Source organism: Manis javanica, chromosome 10 (assembly GCF_040802235.1).
Source record: "Manis javanica isolate MJ-LG chromosome 10, MJ_LKY, whole genome shotgun sequence".
Classification (NCBI taxonomy): domain Eukaryota; kingdom Metazoa; phylum Chordata; class Mammalia; order Pholidota; family Manidae; genus Manis; species Manis javanica.
In genome coordinates this window covers 31895268-31919530 of record NC_133165.1, presented here as the reverse complement: position 1 = coordinate 31919530, position 24263 = coordinate 31895268, and the positions used below count along the sequence as shown (strand labels likewise).

The window sequence follows — 24263 nt, the reverse complement described above, 5'->3', positions numbered from 1 at the left end:
TGTGGAGCATCTTTTCATGTGTCTCTTGGCCATCTGTATTTCTTTTTTAGAGAACTGTCTGTTCAGTTCCTCTGCCCATTTTTTAATTGGGTTATTTGTTTTTTGTTTGTTGAGGCATGTGAGCTCTTTATATATTCTGGATGTCAAGCCTTTATCGGATGTGTCATTTTCAAATATATTCTCCCATACTGTAGGGTTCCTTTTTGTTCTATTGATGGTGTCTTTCGCTGTACAGAAGCTTTTCAGCTTAATGTAGTCCCACTTACTCATTTTTGCTATTGTTTTCCTTGCCTGGGGAGACATGTTCAAGAAGAGGTCACTCATGTTTATGTCTAAGAGGTTTTTGCCTATGTTTTTTTCCAAGAGTTTAATGGTTTCATGACTTACATTTAGGTCTTTGATCCATTTTGAGTTTACCTTTGTATATGGGGTTAGACAATGGTCCAGTTTCATTCTCCTACATGTAGCTGTCCAGTTTTACCAGCACCATCTGTTGAAGAGACTGTCATTTTGCCATTGTATGTCCATGGCTCCTTTATCAAATATTAATTGACCATATATGTTTGGGCTAATGTCTGGAGTCTCTCTTCTGTTCCACTGGTCTTTGGGTCTGTTCTTGTGCCAGTACCAAATTGTCTTGATTACTATGGCTTTGCAGTAGAGCTTGAAGTTGGGGAGTGAGATCCCCCCTACTTTTTATTTTTCCCATATAAGGCAGGAATCAGATAGTAAATATTTTAGGGTAGGTGGGCCATACCATCTCTGAATAGAAACTATTCAACCCTGCTGTTATAGCTTGAAAACAGCCATAGATTATATGTAAACAAATAGGTGTGGCTGGGTCCCAATAGAAATTTCTTTATGAAAAGAGGTTGTGGCCAGATTTTGGCCCTCAGGCCATCATTTGCAATCCCTGATATAGTCAGCTTCCCACTTCACAATAGCTCTGTGCAGTAGATGCTATTTTAAGGAAACTGAGGCATAGAGAAATTAAGTGACTTGAGAAAGTTCATTTATCTGGTAAGGGCAGAGCTGGGATTTGGATCTGGGTGGCCTGTCCCGAGAGCCTACCTTCCTGCCCTTTCTCCTTACTGGCAGGGAGAGGGGAAGGTGGGCATGGGAGGACATGAGTCTGAATTCTGTGGCCTGGAAGTGCCCCCCTCATTCACCTTCACCTCTGCCCCCTATGCTGAGCCCCTTGCCCCTGCACCCTCCCCCAGGAACATCGACACTCTCATTGTTGATGTCTACCCTGTGCTGGACACACCTGCCAAGCAGGTCCTGTGGCAGTTCATCTACCAGCTGCTGACTTATGAGGAGCAGGAGCTCTGCCAGGAGAAAATCGCATGCTTCCTGGGCTACACAGCCATGACAGGTAAGCAGCCTCTCCCCATGCCCAGATCACCAGGTGAAGAGCCAGACATCTGTTCTCACCTGTGAGCTATGACAGCCAACCTGGGCCCCATTTTCACACAGATGTGCCCACATGCCATGCAGATACATGCCCAGCACGCCCAGGCTGGGCCCACCCTTTGCCCCATGGATGTGCTTTCTCAGCTTGACGTTTAATCAGCATCCGCAACATTACCCATCAGCTGAGACTTTAGACACTCCCCCTCACCTCCTGGGGTCTCAGGTTTCTCATCCTCAAAATGGGGGTGACCTCAGTGGCTGTGCTGTTCTCCCTAGGAACTGTGGCACAGATTGTGAAGTTCATGTGGTCGCTGTTGACAGACTTGGATCATGAGCACACAGCAGGGCCACTCTTGGTGGATGGGCCCTAATGCACAGAGACACACACAAGGACCTCCTGGGCCACGTGCAGCTTCAGCTTCCCCCTGCTGCCCACCCATAACAGGGTGCCCGTTGTGCCCACAGAACCATGCACTTCACCATTTAGGCCATGGGCATCAAAAGTGTGCCAAACTGTGCATTTGTTCTAGGCCCTCTGCACCTGCTGTGGCATGGCACACAGATCACATGCTGGTCCTCTTGTGCCCACTGTCTCTAGTCCCAGGGACTCACAGCTTGCTGAGTGAGGATCGAGGGTTTTAACAAGCATCTTAAAGTACAGGCTGGGCAGCAGATGTCCCACCCATCTGCCTAGACCTGGAAATTTCATTTCACTCCACAGGCCACACAGGGCCTAGTGTCTTGGATGGGTGCAGACATCTGCTGCCCTCACCCTCCCTATGTTTGGAGACTTCATGTTTGGCTGAGAAGACAAGGTGCCCATTTCTCCTTCCTGTCCCACAGCAGAGCCGGAGCCTGAGCTGGACCTGGAGCCAGAGCCAGAGCTGGAGCCAGAGCCAGCCCCAGAGCCCCAGTTGCGGAGTTCCCTGAGGGCCGCCTCCGTGTGCCGTCGCAGCCTCCAGTCCCAGGGCCTGGAGACCAGCCTTGGCTGTGGTAGGGCCCTGGGCTGAAAGGCTGGAGTGGGTGCAGAGGTGTGCCCAGGGCTCGGTTTTCCCACTTGCAAAACTGGCTTGGTGAGATGAGAAATCCCAGGAATGGGGTGAGCAGGGCTGAGTGGCGGCCCTCCCGGGTCTCTAGGGCATGCTGGTTCTTTCTCCCCCAGGTCCGGGTTGGGGCCTGAGTCCGAGAGCTCAGAAGTGGTCCCTAGTCCCCCGTGGGCTTCAGCCCCCCTGATTCCTCAACAGGTCCCGGCAGCTGCCCCGAGATGCCTCTCCCTCTAATCCCAGGCGAGCGCCAGGCGGGTGATGGCACATCCCTGCCCGAGACCCCCAACCCCAAGATGGTGAGGCCTCTCTGCCCTCCTGTTGGTTTAGTGGGGGTTTGGGAATGGGTGACCCACGTGGCTGGGGCAGATCCCTTCCTCCCAGACTGCAAACGCTGGCCTCTGAGGCCATGTTAGGACCTTGTTGGGGAGGTGAGGGCGGACTGGCCTCAACCCTGCCTGCTGTCCCTACAGATGTCGGCAGTCTATGCGGAGCTTGAGTCCCGACTGAGCAGCAGCTTTAAAGGGAAGATGGGGACTACATCCAGATCCCGTGCCTCTCCCCCGGTGGCCAACCTGGCAGGCACAGCAGGTGGGGGCTCAGCCAGCTCCTGAGGGTAGCACCGGCCTCTGTCTTCCTGGCTGGCTGGCTAGGTGTTGCCCCACCTCCAGGAACATCCCTGGAGCCTCTCCTTTACTCATGACCACGTGACTCAGTTGTGGGGAACCCCAGTAGCTTCCATGGCAAGGGGCCATGCAGGCCAGGATTGTCCCAGCCCCTCCCAGCCCCTCTGATTCTCATTCCCACTGTGGGTCTAGAAACACAGAGGGCTGCCCTCGGAGGCGTCCCCAAGTCAGCATACGGCTGTTGGATAAATCATTAAGTGCTTGCACTGCTCCGTGAATAACACATCTGGGAAGATGTGTTCTCTGCAGTTCAGAAGGCAGGATCCCAAGGTGAAGTTCCTGTGAGCCAAGGGCCCGTTAGTGTAGGATCCTTGGTCTGGGGTCTGGAGGAGAACCCTCGGCCCTTTGAGTTGTGTTCACTGGGTGCCTTCCAAGATGACCTGGGGTCTGACCTGCCCTGGGCCTAAGAAGTGTTCTCCCCCCAACACCCACTCTGGCTTTTGATCTCCCTCAGAGAAGGGCCTGGGGAGGCAGAGTCATCCAGGCTCTTCCTGTGCTGTGTCCAGAAAGGTAAAGGGAGGTGCCCAGGGACACACAGCAGAGCCAACCTGCCTTGGGTGCCCCACCCACCACCCCCTCCAGCCTGCACCTGGAACCCAGGTACTGACTGAAGAGGGTCCTCAAGCTCCATCCTCCCCCTCAGGACACAGGACCCTGTCCAGCGTCTCATGGCCCAGCGAGCAGCTCCTGTCCTCCCCCTGCTACTACCCGCTGTGTTCAGGTGGCCCAGCCTCCCCCAGCAGCTCTGAGTCCCACCCCTATGCCAGCCTGGACAGCAGCAGGGCGCCCTCCCCACAGCCAGGCCCAGAGCCCATTCGCTCCGACAGCACCCCCAGCCCAGACCCTGCCCACCCGCCCAGCCGCAGGAAGCTCTTCACCTTCTCCCGCCCCATGCGAAACCGGGATACTGACCGCTTCCTGGATGTGCTGAGTGAGCAGCTGGGCCCCCGGGTCACCATCGTGGATGATTTTCTGAGCCCCGAGAATGACTATGAGGAGGTGAGCGAGCATCACATGTGGAGGGCAAGGGGGCCAGGTATGAAATGGGGGTCTGTAAAGGGTACATGATCCCCAGGCTCCTGCCAAGGCCTACTGCCCTTGGGATTTGCCCCAGGCTATCCTCTCCTTGGCTTGAGCTATCCCACCCTTTAACTCAAGCTATGACAATCTTACCCAAGGCTATCCACATACCTTTTCTGAGGTTACCCATTCCTTGTCCCAGGCCACCCTACACACAGTCAGGCCATCCCACTACAGCCTCAGGGCAACTCACCCCTGCCCCAGGCCATCCCACTAGCCTGCTCTAGGTTCCAGCCTCCCTGGGCCCAACCTTGCCCTCCCCTGTCTGCTCTGCCCCCACCAGATGAGCTTCCACGATGACCAGGGCAGCTTTGTAACCAATGAGCGGAGCAGCGCCAGCGAGTGCATCAGCAGCAGTGAGGAAGGCAGCTCCCTGACCTACTCTTCCATCTCTGACCACATACCCCCGCCCCCACTCAGCCCCCCACCCCCGCCCCCCATGCCCTTCCATGACCCCAAGCCCAGCTCCCGCACCCCCGATGGTCCCCGGGGCCCTTCTCAGACACTAGCCAAGCCCCTCACCCAACTCAGCCACGCAGTCCCTCCACCACCCCCACCACCCCTACCCCCACCCGTGCCCTGTGCACCCCCCATGCTGTCCCGGGGTCTGGGCCACCGCCGAAGTGAGACCAGCCACATGAGTGTCAAGCGCCTGCGGTGGGAGCAGGTGGAGAACTCAGAAGGCACCATCTGGGGTCAGGTAGGTGACCTGGGGTCTGGGGGTGCCCTGCACCATGGCAGAGTGGCCTGGGTAGCAGCATTGAAGAGAAGAAAGACCCTGTCCATCTTCTAGCCCCTGCTGTTTTCCTGCCTCTGAGTTCCCAGCATTGGGAAGCCAGGCAGCCCTGGTGAGCTCACTCCTTGCAGAAGACACCTCAAAACAGGCCGGACCCCTCGGCCACCTCCTTAAGTCCCTTTGGTTGGCTACAGACCCTTTTTAAGTCCCCTCCTCCAGTACAATTTGCTGGCTTCTGCATGGAGAGTGTCCACAAGTAAGTGTTACTGACCATGCGGGGAACTGGCTCACTGCCTGATAACGTGGATGATTTAGCTTCTCCTGACCCAGGCTATCCCAGGGCCTGATCGGGGATCTCCCTCTGGGAGCCCCAGGGCAGCCCTTAGAAGTGGGTGTGGTAGGGGACAGCCAGTATTCCTGCTCACTGTGAACTAAACAAACCTCTCCCTCACAGCTTGGGGAAGATTCTGACTATGATAAGTTGAGCGACATGGTGAAATACCTGGACCTGGAACTCCACTTTGGCACGCAGAAACCTGCTAGTGAGTGGCCTCAGGGGGGACGCCCAATACCAGGCCCCTTGAAACCCCACCCGATGTGGCATCCCAGGGCTTGGAGTCCCTGAGGTCTGCACTGATGGCCACGTACTTACTGTATCACTGGGTTACTTAACTTCTCAGCCTCAGTTTCCCCACCTCAAAGTGAAAATAATAGCAATAGCTGGCATGCTTATCAAATTCTAGACACCCTTGTTTCTAAATAATTTCTGTGACAGCTCTACAAGGTAGGGACTGTGATCACCCAAACATCCTGTTGAGGAAGCACAGAGAGGCTAAGGTAGACAGGAGGCATCCACAAACATGCCCCCCCGGTCTCTTTCTCCTTGCCCCTCTCTGGGTTGTAGCCCTGTAGTTGTTGGGTGGGGCTCCTGGTAGCCAGAGATATTATGTGTGGAAGAGAAAGAGAATGGGATTATCCGTCCCAGAAGCATCTGCAAGGTGGAGAGGTGGTTGGTTTTCATACTCTGCCAGCTCAGTCCCAAGGTCCCAGGGAGAGAGGATGCCGGGAGAGGCACGCAGCAGGCTTGCTGAGAGATTAGACTGCTCGCCAGAGTCCATGAGGGGGAGGCTGAGGAGTGGGGACTGTGGACACCCGCACGGTCTCGGTGAAGGCCATGGTTAGAGGGCGGCTGGACTGTTGGGTGTGTCCCTCCCCACCGCAGAGCCCCCTCATTAAACCATCAGCTTCCCTTCCAGAACCTGTACCAGGGCCAGAGCCCTTCAGGAAGAAGGACGTGGTGGAGATCCTGTCCCACAAGAAGGCCTACAACACCTGTGAGGGGCTTGGGCGTCCCAGGGGCTAGGGACCACCCTACTCCTGGGCCACAGAGCTTTGGATCCGCCCCGGTGGATGACAAAGATTAGGTCGTGGCCCCCCACCCCCACCCCCAATTCTCGGGGCCCACAGCCAGCCATACCGAACCCTGGACTCCACCCATTGGCCCCGCCCCCAGCCGTGTCCTCCTCAGGCCCCTCCCTAGTTTCTAGGCCCCACCCTATTCGGGCTCCACTCGATTGGACCTCTGTCTGCTCGAGAATCCCTCCCTCACCTTTAATCTGTCGCGGGAGGAGCTTTCTCCATCTCTGGGCTGGGCTAGCTCCTGCCCCGCCTAGGTTCCTTGCCTCCCTCACCCAGGTTCCACCCAGTAACACGCCCCCGTCCCCGAGAACCTGACGCCCCGCCCCCTTCCGCCCTGCCCCGCCCCGCTCACCCTGGTGGCCCTGCCCGCAGCCATCCTGCTGGCGCACCTGAAGCTGAGCCCGGCCGAGCTGCGGCAGGTGCTCATGAGCATGGAGCCCCGGCGCCTGGAGCCCGCGCACCTGGCGCAGCTGCTGCTCTTCGCGCCCGACGCCGACGAGGAGCAGCGTTACCAGGCCTTCCGCGAGGCGCCCGGCCGCCTCAGCGAGCCCGACCAGTTTGTCCTGCAGGTGCCGGGGCCGCGAATACCGCCCGAGGTCGAGGGGTGCGGCTCAGCGGCCTCGGCCTCCTCCACCGGGCCGGAGTCGCTATGGCCGGAGCCGCGTTTGTCCCTCTCCCCTACTGCCACCGCGCTCACGCCTCTGAGTCCCAATTCTGCACCTTTAATGGTAGAATTACCTCAGGTCCCATCCGGCTCAAGGTAGATGGGATGAGGGTGCCCCCTAGGGGTTGTGCTTATTTTTCCTAAGAGAATATTGGGCAGCCAGCTAGCTGAACCCCACCCACAATGCCAGCGGGCAGTGTGTCTCCTGCGGGCCTGGTGACTCCTGGCCCTGCCTTCACGGCAGATGCTATCAGTTCCCGAATACAAGACCCGCCTGCGCAGCCTCCACTTCCAGGCCACCCTGCAGGAGAAGACGGAAGAGATCAGGGGCAGCCTGGAGTGCTTGCGCCAGGCCTCCCTGGAACTCAAGAACAGCCGGAAGCTCGCCAAGATCCTGGAGGTCAGGGCACACCCCTTGCCTGGGCACTACCTGCCCCTCTTCCCCCTGGGGCCTCCAGCCTTAAGGCCCATCCTGATAGCTGGCCACGTGGTGGGGATGTAGTGAGGACCTGGGCACCACCGTCCCACCTTCCCTCTCCACAGTTTGTGTTGGCCATGGGCAACTATCTCAATGATGGACAGCCCAAAACCAACAAGACCACGGGCTTCAAGATCAACTTCCTGACAGAGGTGAGGGGGCCGGTTGGCAGTCTGTTAGCTGGCTCTGCGGGGAAGGCTGGGGAGGCAGGGCCTGACCCAGTTTGTGGCAGAGGTGAGGAGAGAACCTCATGGCCAAGGAGGGCCCTTCCACCAGGAGGAAAAGCTGGCTGCCCACAGGCTAAGATGTGATTGCAGCGAAGTGGGGAGGGGGCTTTTCCAAGACAAACCTGGGGCTCTGGAAAAATGGAGCATGTGTGTTGGTGGAGAGAAGGGAGAGAAGGCTTCAGGAGGAAGGGAAGTGTCCCAGCTGGAGGCTCTGTGCCCTCAACACCACCACCACTGTCAGGCCAGCCCTACCCCCAGAAGATCTGGGCAAAGAAAGGACAGCTCAAATACCCAGCCTTCCCCAGGATTTCTGGGGCTTTTCCATAGGGTGCCTCTAGCTGTTTTAAGAGAAATGAAGAAAACTCCACTTGTAAAGATGAATGGTTTAGGAAGTATGAGTCTCAAATGGGCCCCAGATGATTCCAGAAAATAAGAAGATATGTGAATGGTGTCCCCTCCTTGTGCCATCAGGAAATCTTGGGTTATATCTGATGACAAGGGCAAGCTCACAATGACAGAAAACCTGGGGGCATCCTCTAGCTGGGGGTTGGAGGAGGCCTGGTTCCTGGGGGTCTCAGATATCTGGGCCAGGAAGCCTCCTCCAAACCCCTGGGGAGGCCTGCAGCATCTCAGCAGAGCTTCAAATTAAGGAATACTAACCACTTGGGAGTTGTTCCGTGTCAAAGGCCAGGAATTGATACCACACAGTCCAGGAAATGCAGGGCTGAGAGTACCTGGGACCATGTGATCAGAATCTGATCTGGTCCTTGAGCAGAATGTATGCTGGGGGTCACTTTCAGCTGAACTCCACCAAGACAGTGGATGGGAAGTCCACCTTCCTGCACGTCCTTGCCAAATCACTGAGCCAGCACTTCCCAGAACTCCTGGGCTTTGCTCAGGACCTGCCCACCGTGCCCCTGGCTGCCAAAGGTAGGTTGGTTGGGTAGGTAGGGCAGTAGAGGCACAGCCATCCTGGGCTGGCACTGGCTCCACGAGGCTCTGTCTCCTTCCCCCCAGTGAACCAACGGGCCCTGACCAGTGACCTGGCTGACCTCCACAGCACCGTCAGTGAGATACAGGCCGCATGCCAGAGCATGTGCCCCTCCAGCGAGGACAAGTTTGCTGTGGTCATGGCGGTATCCTCTGAGCAGCATGTCCCAGAAGCTGGGGGGCCCTGGCTTGGTCAGGCAGAGCTGCCTATGGCTCCAGTTGCCACTGCAAACCCTATGTCACAGCACTGATTCTGGGCAGAGGCTGCTGCGGGTCCAGGGGTTCTGGCAGAGGGTCCATCTGGGTCATTCAAACTCTAAGCACTTACTCCAGGTCCCTGTGTAACTGAGGAGGAGCTCTTTTGACTGTCCTAAAGCCACTGCCTTGCCCCACCTGTCCTAATAGGTGAGTAGTAGAGCCCAGACTTAAGTCACAAGATAGAAGGAGAGTCCTGTCAGGCCCTGGCCAGCCAAAGGCCATCAGGAGAGCAGAATGTTCCCACTGAGCAGATAGTGACAAATGCTATTTTAAAGTGAGAGAGGGTAAGGCCCAGAGAATGACAAGGGCTACCCTGAGTGGATGTTGGAGAAGAGGAGGTGGCAGCATCTGAGCAGAGCCAGGTGGGAAGAGAGCTGCCTTGCAGAGAGGAGCAAGGGGAAGGCTTGAGGCTGCCTGGGGTGAGGCGGGTGAGAACTGCCTTGGAGGGCAGTGGGCAAGGGGACTGGAGCCCCTGAACAGGACATGGTTCCCGCCTGACCACAGAGCCTGGGTGGAGCAGAGTGGGGTGGCTGTGCTGCTGTCTGGAGGCAGTGCCTGGCACCCACCTGGGGACACAACACGCTGGCAGCTTCCTCAACAGGCCCATCAGTCCTTCCTGGAGACAGCCCAGCCGGTGCTGCGGGCGCTGGATGGGCTGCATTGTGAGGCCATGGAGGAGCTGGGCAAGGCGCTTGCCTTCTTTGGTGAAGATTCTAAAGCCACCACCTCTGAGGCCTTCTTTGGAATCTTTGCGGAGTTCATGAGCAAGTTCGAGGTGAGCCAGTGTGGCAGGCCTAGGGGTCCCTTAGGGGAGGTTGGGGCAGAGGTCAAAGGAGGAGTCCTGGGTGAAGCCCAGAATAGGAAAGGGCCCCAGGGAGGGGCATGTTCCCATGGGGCTACCAGTAGGTCTCTGCCCTGCTTTCTGGAGTTGGGAGACTAGGCAGGGCTGGTGTGTGGCCGGGAGACCAGGCTCCTGCAACCCCTGACCATGCTCCTCCCTCCCCAGCGAGCACTCAGTGACCTGGAGGTCGGGGAGGGCTTGCGCAGCTCTGGGATGGTGTCACCCCTGGCCTGGTGACCGTGGCAGTCTGCGCCCTCCCCTCTGAGGCCTTGCATGGAGACCCAAGCCAGAGGCTGTGCCCCAAGCAGCTGAGCAGTGTACGTGTGGAAGGTGGGACCCAGCTGTGCCCGCGTCTCCAGCTACCTCAGCTGTTGGGCTCAGCTGCCTGCAAAGGTGCACAGTGCAGCAGGTCCCCTCCCCTAGCTGAGCCCCCAGCTCCAAGCATGGGGCCGCGGGGCAGGCGCCAGTGTGTTTGCACAAGGAGGACCATGCACCTCGGACCTGGCTGTGCCCCCAACTCCCCAGGCTTCCTGCACTCCTTCCCCCTTTCCCCCAGGGGGCTGTGTGTGCTCTCTGGATGCTGGGCTCCCAGAGAAGGATGGGGGCTGCAGCCAGCAGGTGGATTGCAAAGTGGTCTCCACCCTCTGGGGCAGCGTCTGCTGGCCGCCCTTGGGTGGCTTGGTGAGAGCACACCTGGCCCAGAAGGACATCTGAACCTCCTTCCTGAGTCTGCTCAGAGTGCACCTGAAGGATACTGTCATGCAGCATGGACCCCGGACCCTGGAGGAGGTGGCCAGTGCCCTTGAGTATGCCACACCAATGAGCACAACAAGGCCTGGAGGTCTCTCACCCAGCCCTGGCCTCCTGGGATGCTCAGAAGAAGGCAGCAGAAAGGAGAGCCCCAAGTACAGGCCCTGGGGTGCAGGCACCTAGACTGGGTCTTGTCAGTTGGAAGAAACTGCAGCTGGCTGCAGCAGAAGGGGATCAGGAGGCAAGAAGGTGGGCTGAGACACCGGGATGGACTCAATAAGGAAGACTCCTATGTCAAACTGCTTAAGTCAGGCTTTCTCCCAGTGAACACACTCAAGTCCAGTTTAGAAGCTGTCAGTTCAAAGTGGGGAGTCTGGGAGTGGGATGGGGGTGGTCAAGGTAGAGGCAGAGAGAATGAAGTGGTGTTTGGGTGATGGATGAATAGGATTTGGTGACGGACTACCTGGATGGATGGTGATGATGGTCCCTAGAACAGATCCTGTGAGCAGAGCAAATATGGGGTGGATGACACAAACTGGGGCATATTTGGGATCTCAGAGGCCATTTTACGTGTGTGTCTGGAGTCCCTGGTGAGGACTGGGGATGCAGGAGAGTTACCTGGATGTTGGGGGCAGGGGATGCTTGGGCAGGGACGGGTGTTACCTTGTTCTATCCTCTCCATGCTCCAGTTGGCAACTCTGGCATCAGGCAGCTTCCCATTACCGCTTTCCTCAACCTTCTTCTAGAGAAGTCTGAAATGGACTTTAAACCTAGTTCTTGGATTTTTTCCCCCATAATAGAATATCTAGTGTTGCTCCTGAGCAGTATTTGGGACCCCTTCTGATCCCCCTTGTCTTCCACAGACCCCTCTTTGAGGCCATATATGTTCCTTCCTTGTTCCCCACTCATAGTGATCACATGAAAATGACTAAACCAAAATGTACAGTGTACCCAGATGTGGCTGGTACATGCATTTCTCCCCAGCAGCTCAAGCTGGATAATTTCCATGAATCCCCAAAGCCTGTGTTTCTGAGAAATGCCAGATCAGTTAAAATCCCTACGTGAGAGCCATAAAGATTATAGACTCCACCAGGTTGTGGACAAGTCTTGATCCCCAGCCCCAGGTAGACCACAGGGTATTTTCCTACAAGTTAGAAAAAACACATGCTCTCTCCAGGTAGATCCAGCCCTGTGCCAGGGGGCACAGGCTAGCTAGGTTTTCTCCATAACATGCCTTGTGTCAGTTGTCTATCGGCCATACAATGCAATATAACAAACTGCCCCAAATCTCAGTGGCTTAAAATGGCAGGCACTTACCCCTCAGAAGTGTGTGTGTCACCTGGCAGTTCTGACCTGAGCCGGGCTCAGGGGACTCACTCATGTGTCTGCAGTCATCTGTGAGTCAGCTAAGCGGCTTTATCCATCATGTCTGGGGTATTGGCTAGGACAGCTGGGATGGCTCCATGTGGCCTCTGGTCCCTTCAGCTAAATCGCCAGGACGATTCACATGATGGAGGCAGGAGCCCACGAGAACAAGCAAAGGCACAGAAGACCCCTTGAGGCACAAGCTTAGACCTGGCACCCCACCCCTTATACTACAGTCCGCTGTCAAGTGACAAGGCCAACCCAGATTCAGCATGAGAATATAGACTCCATTCGTGATGAGAGATGCTGCAGAATCACCTTGCAGAAGGTGTGAATTCAGGGACAGGTGGAGAGCCGGGGCCATTTTTGCAATCAGTCTACCACCTGTCCCCTTGGCCAGACACCCTGGTGCAGAAGCCAGCCTCCTTAACTTAAAATCTTCATGGCCTGAGTCCTGCCTGGTCCCAGCCCAGCTCTGGTTATCCATCTCTGTGTATCCTCCAAGGCTCCTGTGTCTCAGTCTCTCTTATCTAGTCACCCATGAGTAACCTGCCTCCTCTCCGGACAAATTCAGTCCAGTGGGCAGCATTGGTCTGTGCTTGCTTAACAACCAGTCTCCTTTCTGCTGGGGAAAGCTCCCTGTTTTCCCTCTGGGAAATTATCCCTCCTCTACTCCCTGGCCTTGAGGCAGTGCTGATTGGCTAAGGATGGACTCATGAATCTGACTGCGTGGCTCAGAGTCAACTGAAAACTCAAATTAGAACTGTTTGGAAAGGGAGGCTCCTTTTCTTCTGGAAGAATTGTGGGGTGTATAAAGGATAGAAGCTTGGAGGGAGCTGCCAGGACCACCACTTGGAGGGCACCTGCCTGGGTGTAAAGCCAACACAGGAGGGAAGAGGAGAGAAGACGGCTGCATACAGCTCTTTGTCTCTGGATCCCACTGTGCCTGAGGCAGACATCTGGACTTGTCCATTTCCCAACCAACAAACTTCCCCTCCACTTGTAAATTTTTTTAAATTTATTTTAATTTTTGGCTTAGGCTGGTTTGAATGGGATTCTGTCACTTGCACCACTAAGAAGTTGACAACATCAACAGATGGTTGTAGATGCTCAGTCCTTCAACATTCTCAATGAGCTCTCTTCATTCATAAATGCATTTGCCAATATTTTCTGATTGCCTGCTGTGTGCCAGACACGATGCTGAGTGCAAACATCTTAGGGGGCTGCTCCCCAAGGTTGTTTACATTTCATGGTGGTGCCACACCTGAGTCAGTACAAAGCCCTATATGTGAGCCAATATGTGTGCCACGTTCCACCACTAACCCCTCACCAAATGACAAGACGTGACTGCGTGAGCACTTACACCACAGGAAGGTATTCATCTCTCAGTAATACTCATGAAGTAACAGCCTAATTACATACCTCCTTTCTCACTGACATCACTTAATGTTTACTAGGCAGTGTGCTCAATGTTTCACACATTTCAGCTCATTTTCCCTTCACAACAACTCTCTGAAGTGGGTTTTTTAATCTCCTTTTTGCAAATAAAAAGTCTGAAACTCAGGAAGGTTTGTGACTTACTGGGCCAAAAACTCAGGTCTCTCCACATCCAAGCCCATCCATTGAGTGGAAATGTCTTGCTTAGCACAACTTTTAACACACAAACGCGTGCACACACACATCTTACTGTTCCAAGGGCCACAGGTGCTGGCGACCTCAACTGAAAACTCTTACCTCTTTCCTCACCCAAAACACCATAGACTAGGTGGTTCTGGAGGTTGTTAAGTCCAAGATCAAGGGGTTGGCAGTTGTGGTTTCTCCTGAGGCCTAGCTCCTTGGATTGCACATAACCACCTTCTTGCTGTGACCACACAGCCTTTTCTCTGTGCACACCCATCCCTGGTGTCTCTTCCTCTTCTTATAGGGACACCAGTCTTACTGGACCAGAGTCCCACCTTTATGGCCTTATTTAACCTTAATTGCCCTCCCTTGAAGACTGTAGTCCCAAGTGCAGTCCCATTCTGAGGTACTGGGGTCAGGGCTTCCACACAGGAATTTGGAGAGGGGGACACAATTCACCCCATAACACTCCCTTAACAGGTGCCAAGGATATAATAGTCCTACTTCGGATATACAAGGATATAAAGCCTACTTTGAAGGAGGCTTCAAAGATCCCTGGATTGAGCTGATGCTTCAAAGAGAAAGGGTTCTATCAAGCAGGATTTTCTCACATCCGACTTCATCCCATGTTGTTCAAACCTTGCTATCAACTCCAAGGCAGAGTTCATTCTCTATCTGTGCTATATTCCTAAAGCTCCCTGACGTCTCCACACATCAGTGAACACAAATCACTCCCCGGGCTCTTTCCCCTGCACCTGGAAACACCCCTCCCTGACAGGCCCAGAAGAACAGTCCAGACCCAAGGGGCTGGAGCCATCTCACTCCCCCGTTAGAGCCAAATCATTTGGGACTGTCCACACTCACTGCCTCTGTGTCCTCACCATCCCCTCACCCATCAGCCCTCTGTGGTCTGGTTTTCTCTCCCATCATCCCCTTGAACCTGCCATCGTCCTGACAGGAAGACACGGGAGCCCTTGTTGTTCTTATCTTAACTGACCTTTACTTGAGCAGCACTGGGCACTGTTTGCCCTCCCTTGGCAAATTCTCACACACCCAGGCTTCAGCTACCAGGTGTCTGTGCACTGATAACTCTATAATCAGCCTGGTTTCTACCGGCTGGTTTCCACTGCTTCTAGCCTTTGCACACAGCAAGTGCTCAATAAGTGCCCACTAAATCAAATTAACATCAAGGTAGGGGCCTACCAAGTTGCTCAAGAAAATGACTGCCTCCTTTCTATAAAACCACTTGGCCACATGTATCCAAAGCCCTAAAACAAGGGTCGCAAAGTAAAAATCCACAGAGGTCAGACAGGGCAAACATACCCAGTGCTCAGGGTAAGGAAACAAGGACATGAGGCTGAGGATGAAGGGTGACTGAGGGACGGGGACAGATCACAGGGAGGGGTGAAGAGTGAATGCCCCATATGCAGGGGTCCTCCACTGTCCCGCCAAAGAACCTCCCTGTGGGAAGGCGAGCCTGGTGATCCCAGACCTTAAGGCTTTCTCCAAGGAAGCTAGACATACACACTTTTATTTAAAATGTGCTCATGAAATGGCAACCAATTCAAAATTATAAGGAAGATTGTCAATTATGAGCCAAAGGAAAAATTTCTGTGAGCCAGATGGAGCTCAGCTGTGAGTTTACAGCCCCTGAAATAAAATATCTGGGCTGCTTGACACATTCATTCTACCCTGGGGTATTGTGGGTAACCCATAAAAAGGAATTTGATAAGTTTTTAACTTTTAACACGGGAATCACATTTGATAGTTGGCAGTTCTGGTTTCTGGATGGAAAGATGATGGCTACCTCATTTCGAAGATTCCCTTTGTCTTAGGAAATTTACCTGATGGAAAGGCAGGACCCACACAGCATCTGGGGGAAACTGTGAGGTCACCATGAAACCAAATGCATTTCACAGACCAAGGGGTTTAGGGTTGGCTGTGCAAATTGGTTACATCTTCATCTGCAGCTTCCTGAAAGGTAAGGAAAATATTTTCTGTAAAGAGATTTGACTGTATTCTTCATGTTGCCAGCACTGAATAAATTCACTGACTGTGTGTCCTTGGACCACATGGGGTTAGCGTGGGGGGTTTTCACAGAAGGAAATGGATGCCCCAGTGCAGAGTGTCCAGGGGCAGGAAGAACTGTAGGGTACAGAAGGGTAGAGCCCTCTGGGATGGCACTGGGGACTTCCGCTAAGGGGAGGTGAGCTGCGTCGTCTACTCAAAGCTGTGGGGGGAGAGGCCCTGGCATGGGCTGAGAGCACCACCCTGGGAGCAAACCCCACTGAGCCCCAGGCAGACAACTTAGTTGTGCTGAATGGACTGGTGTGTGTTGGGAGGGAATTGGTTCAGGGAATGCGACCAGTGTGGGCAGAAGTGGTGGCTCAGAGCATAGGAGCTGGGCCAAGGTGCCAGGCCACCACAAGGACAGTTGCGGCACATGGCCACATCCCTTGGGGATACCCCTGGAGTCCCTTGAGGAGAGGATCTTCAGAGGAAAGACCAGACTTTCTGCCAGGTTGAGCCATGGAAGTCTTAGAAACATTGCAACTTGAGCACTGAAAAAAAAAAAATCCATGACATTCTTGTACACCCCTGTCTAGTGAAATGGGTCATATCAGTTACTAGGAAATTCACCCCACAGAAACAGTCAGAAGTGTAAACTGACATCGAGGCACATACTTGCTTGCTTGTTGTGGAGTTAGGAGCAACCAGGGTGTCCAAACATAGGGATTGGTGACATAAAGTATGCAACAGTCAAATGTTAGAATATAATACAGCAATTAAAATGCTGAAGAATTGTTATGTTCATGGAAGAATGCTTATGACACAAAGAAAAAAGAAAAAATACAAAACTGGATGTAACAAGACAGCCTTGGCTGAAACAAGCTTTTTGAAGCCTGGATGAGAAGGAGAAGGAATGGGTTGACTGGAGCAACTCAGGTGCAGCTGGACCGTTGATGTCTATGCACTGTCACCCAGAATGGAATGATGTGCTGAGGAATGTACTAATGCTCACTTCTACAGGGTCGTCTTTATGGAGACGTGTTTTCTCCTGATGGGAATATAGATTGTACTATCAGTCATTCTGGAAAAGGGTGAGTCTAGGACCTGAAATGAGGAATCAGAGATCAAGCTTTGGACAGGGTTGAAGATGGACTGTTCTTCCTGACTGAATTCCAAGGTCATATGATGCACTGAATGTTTTCGGTAGAGCCAGAGAGCCTGCCTTGGCATGGGAAGTGTGGTGGGCAGCTCTCTCCCGCTAGCTGCACAGGCCCCACCCATTGCCTCTCCTTGCACATGCCCAGTGGACCCTTGGCAGCTGTTTTCCACAATGTACTTGCAGTGGACCCCTGGCCTAAGCTAGACAATCAGAATTCTTCCTGATAGGATTTAAAATGTATACCTTGAGATTCCAGGTTCACTGTGGTTTCTCTCTGGAATATAAGAGATGTGAGCTTGCCAGGTGGGTCAGAGAAGCCATGGACCAGTCTGCAGAGAAAGAGAGAAGAGCGAGGTACATGCCATTTCTCTGTTTGCCATTTCTAAGTATCTGGTATCAGTTAAGTCTACTTCATGAGAAAACGATCCTCAGATTGTCCAGGATCTTTAAGCAATCATTAATTTAATCCTGACTGGCAAAGGAATATGCAGAAAATTGTTCTCTTGAAATAATTTTATATAATTCAAAAGCATGTGTGTGTGTATTCAGATATATACATGTATATGTGTATACACACAAAATAATTCATAGTCCTTCTGAAGACATCATGGGCTCAGCTAAAAAATATGCAGAAATAAATCTCAGGTATAGCCTCATTCACATTCAAAAGTTTGCATTTTCACAGCAAACTTACATACAAAAAGAAATAAGAGAAAATAAAGTGTGATTTTATGTCACTACATTACATAGCAAACTGAAATGTGTGTAGAAAATTTTGATGATGCTCACTTAAGGCTGAAACTTTATCTCATAAGCTCTAGAAAATAGTGAAAAGAAATGTCACATCTCTTACATATGACAATGTCAATATGAGTGAATATGCTATAACTTTTTACCAAAAAAGAAAATTTCTTACAAGTTTACTCTATTTCCCCAAAAAGATATACACACACTATACCCCAAATGGAGGGAGAAATGAACAGAAGACAGCTTTTTCAAAGTATTTAGATACTTTTTGTTGTATTTCTGTAATAGAAGATCATTTTATGCATCTGTTTCTAAGAATGAAAAGTGGTTGTGTGCTTGCTCGGAATCTTTTTAACTTACAGGGAGAAAAATGGAGTGACAGGACCCCAGTTACATTGTTTAAATACACAGGTATTTGCTTTATGTAAATATTTATACAGTTTGGCAACATCTTACTCTACAAATCAGTTTGTTTTGCAATGCTTGCCAATGAGGAGGCCAAATCAGGGGTAACCAGGATGTCCAAAAATAGGGGATCAGTGAAACAAATTATGCTTGCTAATGAGTAGCCCAACATATTAAGAGTGGTTTCAAATTTTTACACTTAACCAGTTGGTAAAAGTATTTGAAATACATAATACTCACAGAAAACACATTACTTAGTTACCAAAAATGATCCTAAGGTCCCAAAAATAAATGAGATTTACACCTATATCAAGAGTACAAAGCCATTTCTCATTTGCTCAAGATATTCATCCCCAAAACCTTATTAGCCTTTCTTAGACTGAATACCAACTGACATTTTTGAAAGATATACCGTGGAAATGGACACAAATAAAGTGCAAATTAGGATGTGAACTATCAAGTCATAACGATTTTGTCAGTTTCTTCGCATGCTTAGTGGAAAACTTCATCCTGAGAAACAACTCAAGCCCAGTGTCTCCTGGATGCATAGCTTCTGCGTAATGAAAGGCTGGCCACTGAGTTATTGTGTTTTGGGGGGATCCCAAAGTTTCCACCACTGCAGAATTCTTATTTTCACCTCCTGAATTCTCACTCCTTCCTTCTGGGATCATTTTCATTCTTCTGTAGGTACAATCTTTACTTTAGGATTATTTTGTAGTGAGGCTTTGTTGGTAGTAAAGTCTTTCAGTTTTTGTATCTGAAATGTCTTTTTATCTTGAAAGATAGTTTTAGGAAGTATGCACTTTTTGGTTGACAGTTCTATTTTCTCATCACTTTGAAGATATTATTCCATTGGTCTCTCACTTCCATTTTTTGTCTTGAGAAGTCAGCTGCCAGTCTAATGGTCATTCTGTTGTAAAAGGTAGATATATTTGTTTCCTAGGGTTTCCATGACAAATTTCCACAAGCTGGGTGACTTCCAATAATGGGAATGTATTCTATCAAAATTCGGAAGACCAGAAGTCTAAAATCAAGTTGTTGGCAGTGTTGGTTCCTTCTTGAGGCTCTGTCAGAGAATCTCTCCCAACGTTCTGGTGGTTACCAGCAGCCCTCTCACTCCTTGGCTGATAGATGCACTATTCCATCATCAACCATCATATAGTGTTTTCCATGTGTGTGTGTGTCTTCACATGGTGTGTGTGTGTGTGTGTGTGTGTGTGTGTGTGTGTATCTGCATCTGTTTCCTCTTATAAGGACATCGGTCATTGTATTAAGACTCACCCTAATCCAATATGACCTCATTACTAATTACATCTGCAAAGATCCTATTTCCAAAGAAGTTCACATTTGGAGGTTCCAGATGGATATGAATTTGTAAGGGAGGTGGGAACACTATTCAACCCAGTAGGGTTATATGTTTTTTCTCTATGATTGATTTTAAAATTTTCTCTTTGCTCTTGACATTCTTCACTTCACCCTAATTCACTGAGAACCATTCTTCAGTGTTTGGGAAAAGATTTCATTTTCTTTATCTCCCTTGGGATTCACTGGGATTCCTGAATCTGACAACTCAGATATTTCATCAGTTTTGGAAAATTCTCAGTAATTATCTCTCTGAATATTGTTTCTCTCTTTTTCTCTATTTTTCCTTCCTTCTGAAACTCCAATTAGACATTTTTGCTTCTTTTTGACTCTATTCTCTATGTTTATTAATTTTTTTCAAACTCTCTCATATTTCCCATTTCTTTAACTCATGGTGCAACATTCTGTTTAATTTCTTCATATTTAACTTTCATTTTACTAATTCTCTCTTTAGCTATGTTTAATCTCTGATTCACCTATTGATTTTCTAATATCAACTGTTATGGTTTTCATTTCTAAGTTCTATTTGGTTCTTTTGCAAATATGTCTGATCATTTCTTATAGTCTCTTATTCCTCATTCATATTTTTTATTCCTTTTATCCACTTAAACATGTTAAACACATTTATATTTTGTGTCTGCTAATTCTAATAACTGAAATTTTTGTAGGTCCATTATTGTAGTTTCTCTTGTCTGCTGTTTCTTACAGTGGCTTTGTGTGTGTGTGTGTGTGTGTGTGTGTGTGTGTTGTAGTATTTAACTGAGAACCCTTATTCTTGAAAACTTACCGTGGTAATTCTTTAAAGTCTGGGTTTAAAATACATTTCTCTTTGGGGTTTTTGGCCACACAGGTACTATGAATTCCAGCTCCTACATGTGAGGATGGGGAGTTCTGGACTAAGAGTGGCCCATTAGAGTGGCCCATTAGAATGGCCCTCATCAAAGTGAGATGGCCAGGCCTTTATACACACTGCAATCCATCACCGGAAGTAGATATGGGCTGCCCTATGAAGGGTATGACCTTGGGTGAAGTGGCCATCTGTAGCTGTGGCCAGCCTCGTCGATGCTGATGGTTGGATCCTGACAACTTTACTGCAGCTGTGCAGTGAGCCCTTTCTTGGAAGGGGACCTGGGGATGTAAGGTACATATCTGTGTCTAGTGGGGGAGAAACAAAGTGTGCAGGATGAAGGCCAGATGCTAGTTTGCAAAAAAACCCTTCTAATGAGTAAAAATGTAAAACAACAAGTGGTAGACAGGGTTCTCCATGACACTCCATCAAAGTGGAAATTCTCTCCTGTGTGAATAGACTCAATCCAGTATGTATAATTATGGATGTAAGATTCAATCTTGTTTTTATGGAAGCTCAGTGAAATGGAATGATCACAATTCCTCTGTAGTCTATGTAAGGCACCATCCCTGGTGGAACTCAAATATCTCATGTGTCTTCAGATGCAGTTGGATGATTTATGTGTTACTCCTATATTGGTTATCTGTGATTGGGTAACAAATTACTCTAAAACTTAGGATCTAAAAATAGCAAATACTCATTATCTCACAGTTTTGTAAGGCCAGGAATCTGGGAGTAGCTTAGCTGGGTGCTGCTCACTTAGGAAATATCATGAGGTTGGGTAAATACAAATCTACAAAAATTAAAATTTTCCTGGTGCCAAAAGGGAAAGATGACCTCCCCCTGCCACACATATACCTTTTCTTTCAGTATTTTCTTTAGAAAACTTGTAATTTTGAATCCTATCTCTGTCTCTGTGAGATGTATGTAAATCTTTTTGAAAGCTAAATAAGCCTTTTGCCAGTTTTACATTGTAGGACTGTCTTTCATGGGGTCCCTTGGAGCCAAAGAGGATGGCACTTTATCTCTCTGTCTCTGTAGGGGTTTTGCCTATATGCCTGGCTCTGAGTTATAACTTCCTGCTCGTCAGAAAGGGGTGAGAAGTTTTCTTGTTTCTCTCGGACAAGGACGATTCATATGTATGGGATGGATTGTATTTGCCTGGCCATACAAGAGGGTAAAACTTCCTTCTGCCTTTGAAATCTCTTTACTAGATCGCCTGGGATACACCTAACAGCTTAGCTGGATGCTTATTCAATCATAAAACCTGTTTCATTCTTTTCTACATTTTGAGCAGAGGTTTTACTGGGTGGGCAAGAGATTTTATTTTTAATTAAATCTCTTCAACAGTTACAATTAAAACATCAACCAAGGTTACATTCATCCAAAGGTTTGACAGTGGCTGGAGCCCTGCTTCCAAGATGATTCACTCACATGGCTATTGGCAGAAGCCACTCCCACTCCAGGTCCTTGCGGCTCTTCAAAAAAAGGTTCAGTTTCTTCAAATAGCTGCCTGAGTGTCCTCATGACCGGTGAGAGTGAGTGATCTGAGAGAGCAAAGACAAAGAAGAAGACCATTAATGACCTACTCTTGGAAGAGACATGACATCATCTCTGCCATATTCTATTTGTTAGAAGCAAGTCACTAAGTCCAGCCCACATTTAAGTTCCCCTCATAAGGGAAGTGTCAAGTAATTTGTAAATATATTTCAAAAACCACCAAATCCATGAGACACAAGAAGTGCTAGTGTGCTGGTTAATTAGTGTCACCAAATTTAAAAAGTATCACGTTAGTTTCAGCATGAGAAAACCAGAAATGCCCTGAAATCTTGCAGCTTTTTATGTGATATAACGTGAGGTGTTCCCAAATGTGACAATAGTCCTAAAAATTTCCATGATATTACCAATAGCAAATTGAGAAGATGAAAGAAACGTTTCCAAACTATCGAAAATTTGTTTCAATCAACCATGCTGGAGAAAAGCTCATTTTTCTATCCTCTAAAGAAAATATTTCAAAATCATTGTTGGGGCCAGGGAGATAGGCAAAATGGGTGAAGGGGGTTAAAACAAACTTCCAGCTAAAAAATAAATAAGTTATGCGGACATAAGGTACAACATGATGACTATAGTTAATAATACTGGATTGTATATTTGGAAGTTACTAAGAGAATAGATCTCAAAAGTTCTCATCACAAGAAAAAAACTTTGTAACTATGTCTGGTTACAGAGGTTAATGACTTATTGTGGTGATCATTTCATAATGTATGCAAATATCAAATCATAATATATGCAAATATTGTCCACCTGAAACAAATATAATTATGTCAATTAAGTGTCAATAAAAAGAAAAAAATTAGTGTTCTGCACTTTTAATGTCAACAGATACACAGAAAAAATCATTGTCATATAAAGATGTGATCGAAGAGTGTATAGTGAAAAAGAGAGGAAAGAGTATTACATAAATGTATGAAGTAGTTAACTAAGAAAAATATTGTCATTTTCCAGAATTCTGTGTTGTTTGTGGTATCTGGCAGCAGGGCTAACTTTGTGGGTGATTGACCAGTGTATTTTCACAGGGGTAGAAGGGCCCCACAATCAGATCTTACTGCTCTGCGGTCACCATCTTTAAATTCCTAATAATTTTGCCTTTGAATTTGTGTTTTGCAAGTGAGGTCTAGTGAGACAACGGAGCATGCAACGGAGACTCAGAGCCTAGGCTCTGCATGGCTCCACTCTTACTACCTCCTAGCCTCCTCAGAACGGGCTCTAGGCTGCCTGCTCCTCTGTGCCCTGGCAGCCTGGCTTCCTGCTCTCTGCTCCTGCCCAATGACCACTGCCACCCTCCATTTAGGTAGGGGCCTGGGTGCAAGTGCTGAGTGGGTCTGGCTGCCTCAGAGTGGGTTGGGTTGAACTGGTGTGCCCTGCAGCCTCTCTGAACAGGGCATAATGGTTGGTATCCCACACTTCAGTGGTCAACTCCAGAGGGACAAGCCTTTCACTCACCCCTGATCCAGATACATTGCACATCCTAGCACTGAGGTTGAGGGTTGTCCTCTGTCTATGGGTTGAGGTGATGAAGCATGGAAAGGGGAGAGGCCTGGCTTAACTTCCTTGCCCCAACAAAGTCATAGCAGCCATCAGGCTCATGTGCATACTCCATTCAACCCAGAGCAGACCCTGGCTCACAAGGGCCATGGCACCGGTCCAGCCAGTATCCCCACAAGTGTGCTCCCCTGGCCTGCTCTGTGCCAGGGATCCCCTTTTCTGCCTCCAACCTTTTGGGGTCTGTCCTATGTTCATCTCCTCTGGCCAGCTCTAGTTATCCTCCATGGCCAAGCCTTGAGATAGAAATTGTGTACTTTCAGCTATTCACCATCCACGTTAAGTGCTCTTATACTTGCATTGAAGACCAATATTGCCCTATATAGACAAATGGTAAAATTAATGATCATAATTTAAGATTTTTATTCATAACATTAAGTAGCAAACAGCTAACAGTCGAGAGAGGCTGCAAAGAAAGGGAAATCTTCATATTTTAGTACCTTTAACAGCACTTTTTTTCCTGCTTTTGGGCAGGGAACCCCATTCTTTTATTTTGCACTGGGCCCCACAAATTATGCAGAGGATCCTGTTTGTCAGCTTCGTTCCGTTTATAATTCCTCATGACTTATTTTCTCATCCTACAGAAATGCCCACTTTTCTGCCTAGTTTTGCACTCTCTCCCCTCCGAATGGTAAAATCTTCAGAACCCCGCATAAGCTGCATCCTCCCCGACACCCCCAATACCGGCCCTATCTTTTGAGCGATACCATCACGGATTAATTTTTATTTTCCTCTTACTTTTTAAAAAAAATCTTGTTATCATTAATATACAATTACATGAGCAACATTGTGGTTACTAGATTCCCCCCATTATCAAGCCCCCACCACATACCCCATTACAGTCACTGTCCATCATTCCTCTTGCATTTTTTCTCACAGTAGTCCTGTACAGCTCTTAAGATCAGAAAGAGGGAAAAAATGCCCTCACAGGGAAGTGTGATTTCATTAATTAAAGGAAATCTCTGACACCCGAGGGAGAGTCGGAGTCCTCGGTAGTGAGCCGTGAAGCCTGAGCTCGGCGCGTCCCCTTTAAGGGGCGGGTCCGGGGCGGGGCCTAGTGG

General features: G+C 49.7%; 1 protein-coding gene and 1 long non-coding RNA gene across 4 annotated transcripts in view; one reads left to right on the top strand and one right to left on the bottom strand.

The window, feature by feature from the left end:
- Positions 1–13116, top strand: part of GRID2IP (Grid2 interacting protein) — a 70663-nt gene extending 57547 nt beyond the window's left edge. For 2 of the 3 annotated variants that reach the window (XM_037003709.2, XM_073215093.1), the window contains 15 exons: positions 1221–1375; positions 2257–2406; positions 2658–2755; positions 2930–3047; positions 3786–4141; positions 4506–4922; positions 5413–5500; positions 6215–6292; positions 6750–6946; positions 7286–7441; positions 7585–7671; positions 8547–8676; positions 8764–8882; positions 9605–9769; positions 10001–13116. In XM_037003709.2, the coding sequence (XP_036859604.1) occupies positions 1221–1375; positions 2257–2406; positions 2658–2755; positions 2930–3047; positions 3786–4141; positions 4506–4922; positions 5413–5500; positions 6215–6292; positions 6750–6946; positions 7286–7441; positions 7585–7671; positions 8547–8676; positions 8764–8882; positions 9605–9769; positions 10001–10072 (2386 nt within the window). In that variant the 3' untranslated portion in view covers positions 10073–13116. The remainder of the gene's footprint in view (positions 1–1220; positions 1376–2256; positions 2407–2657; positions 2756–2929; positions 3048–3785; positions 4142–4505; positions 4923–5412; positions 5501–6214; positions 6293–6749; positions 6947–7285; positions 7442–7584; positions 7672–8546; positions 8677–8763; positions 8883–9604; positions 9770–10000) is intronic. The other variant, XM_037003708.2, reaches the window with a different exon arrangement.
- Positions 13117–15085: 1969 nt separating this feature from the next.
- LOC118969405 (uncharacterized) lies at positions 15086–24214 on the bottom strand. Its single transcript, XR_005057341.1, has 4 exons — positions 24035–24214; positions 21535–21647; positions 16983–17068; positions 15086–16131 (listed from the first exon to the last, which is right to left on the bottom strand). It is a non-coding gene; the product is annotated as an uncharacterized lncRNA (long non-coding RNA).
- Between the last annotated feature and the right edge of the window lie 49 nt (positions 24215–24263).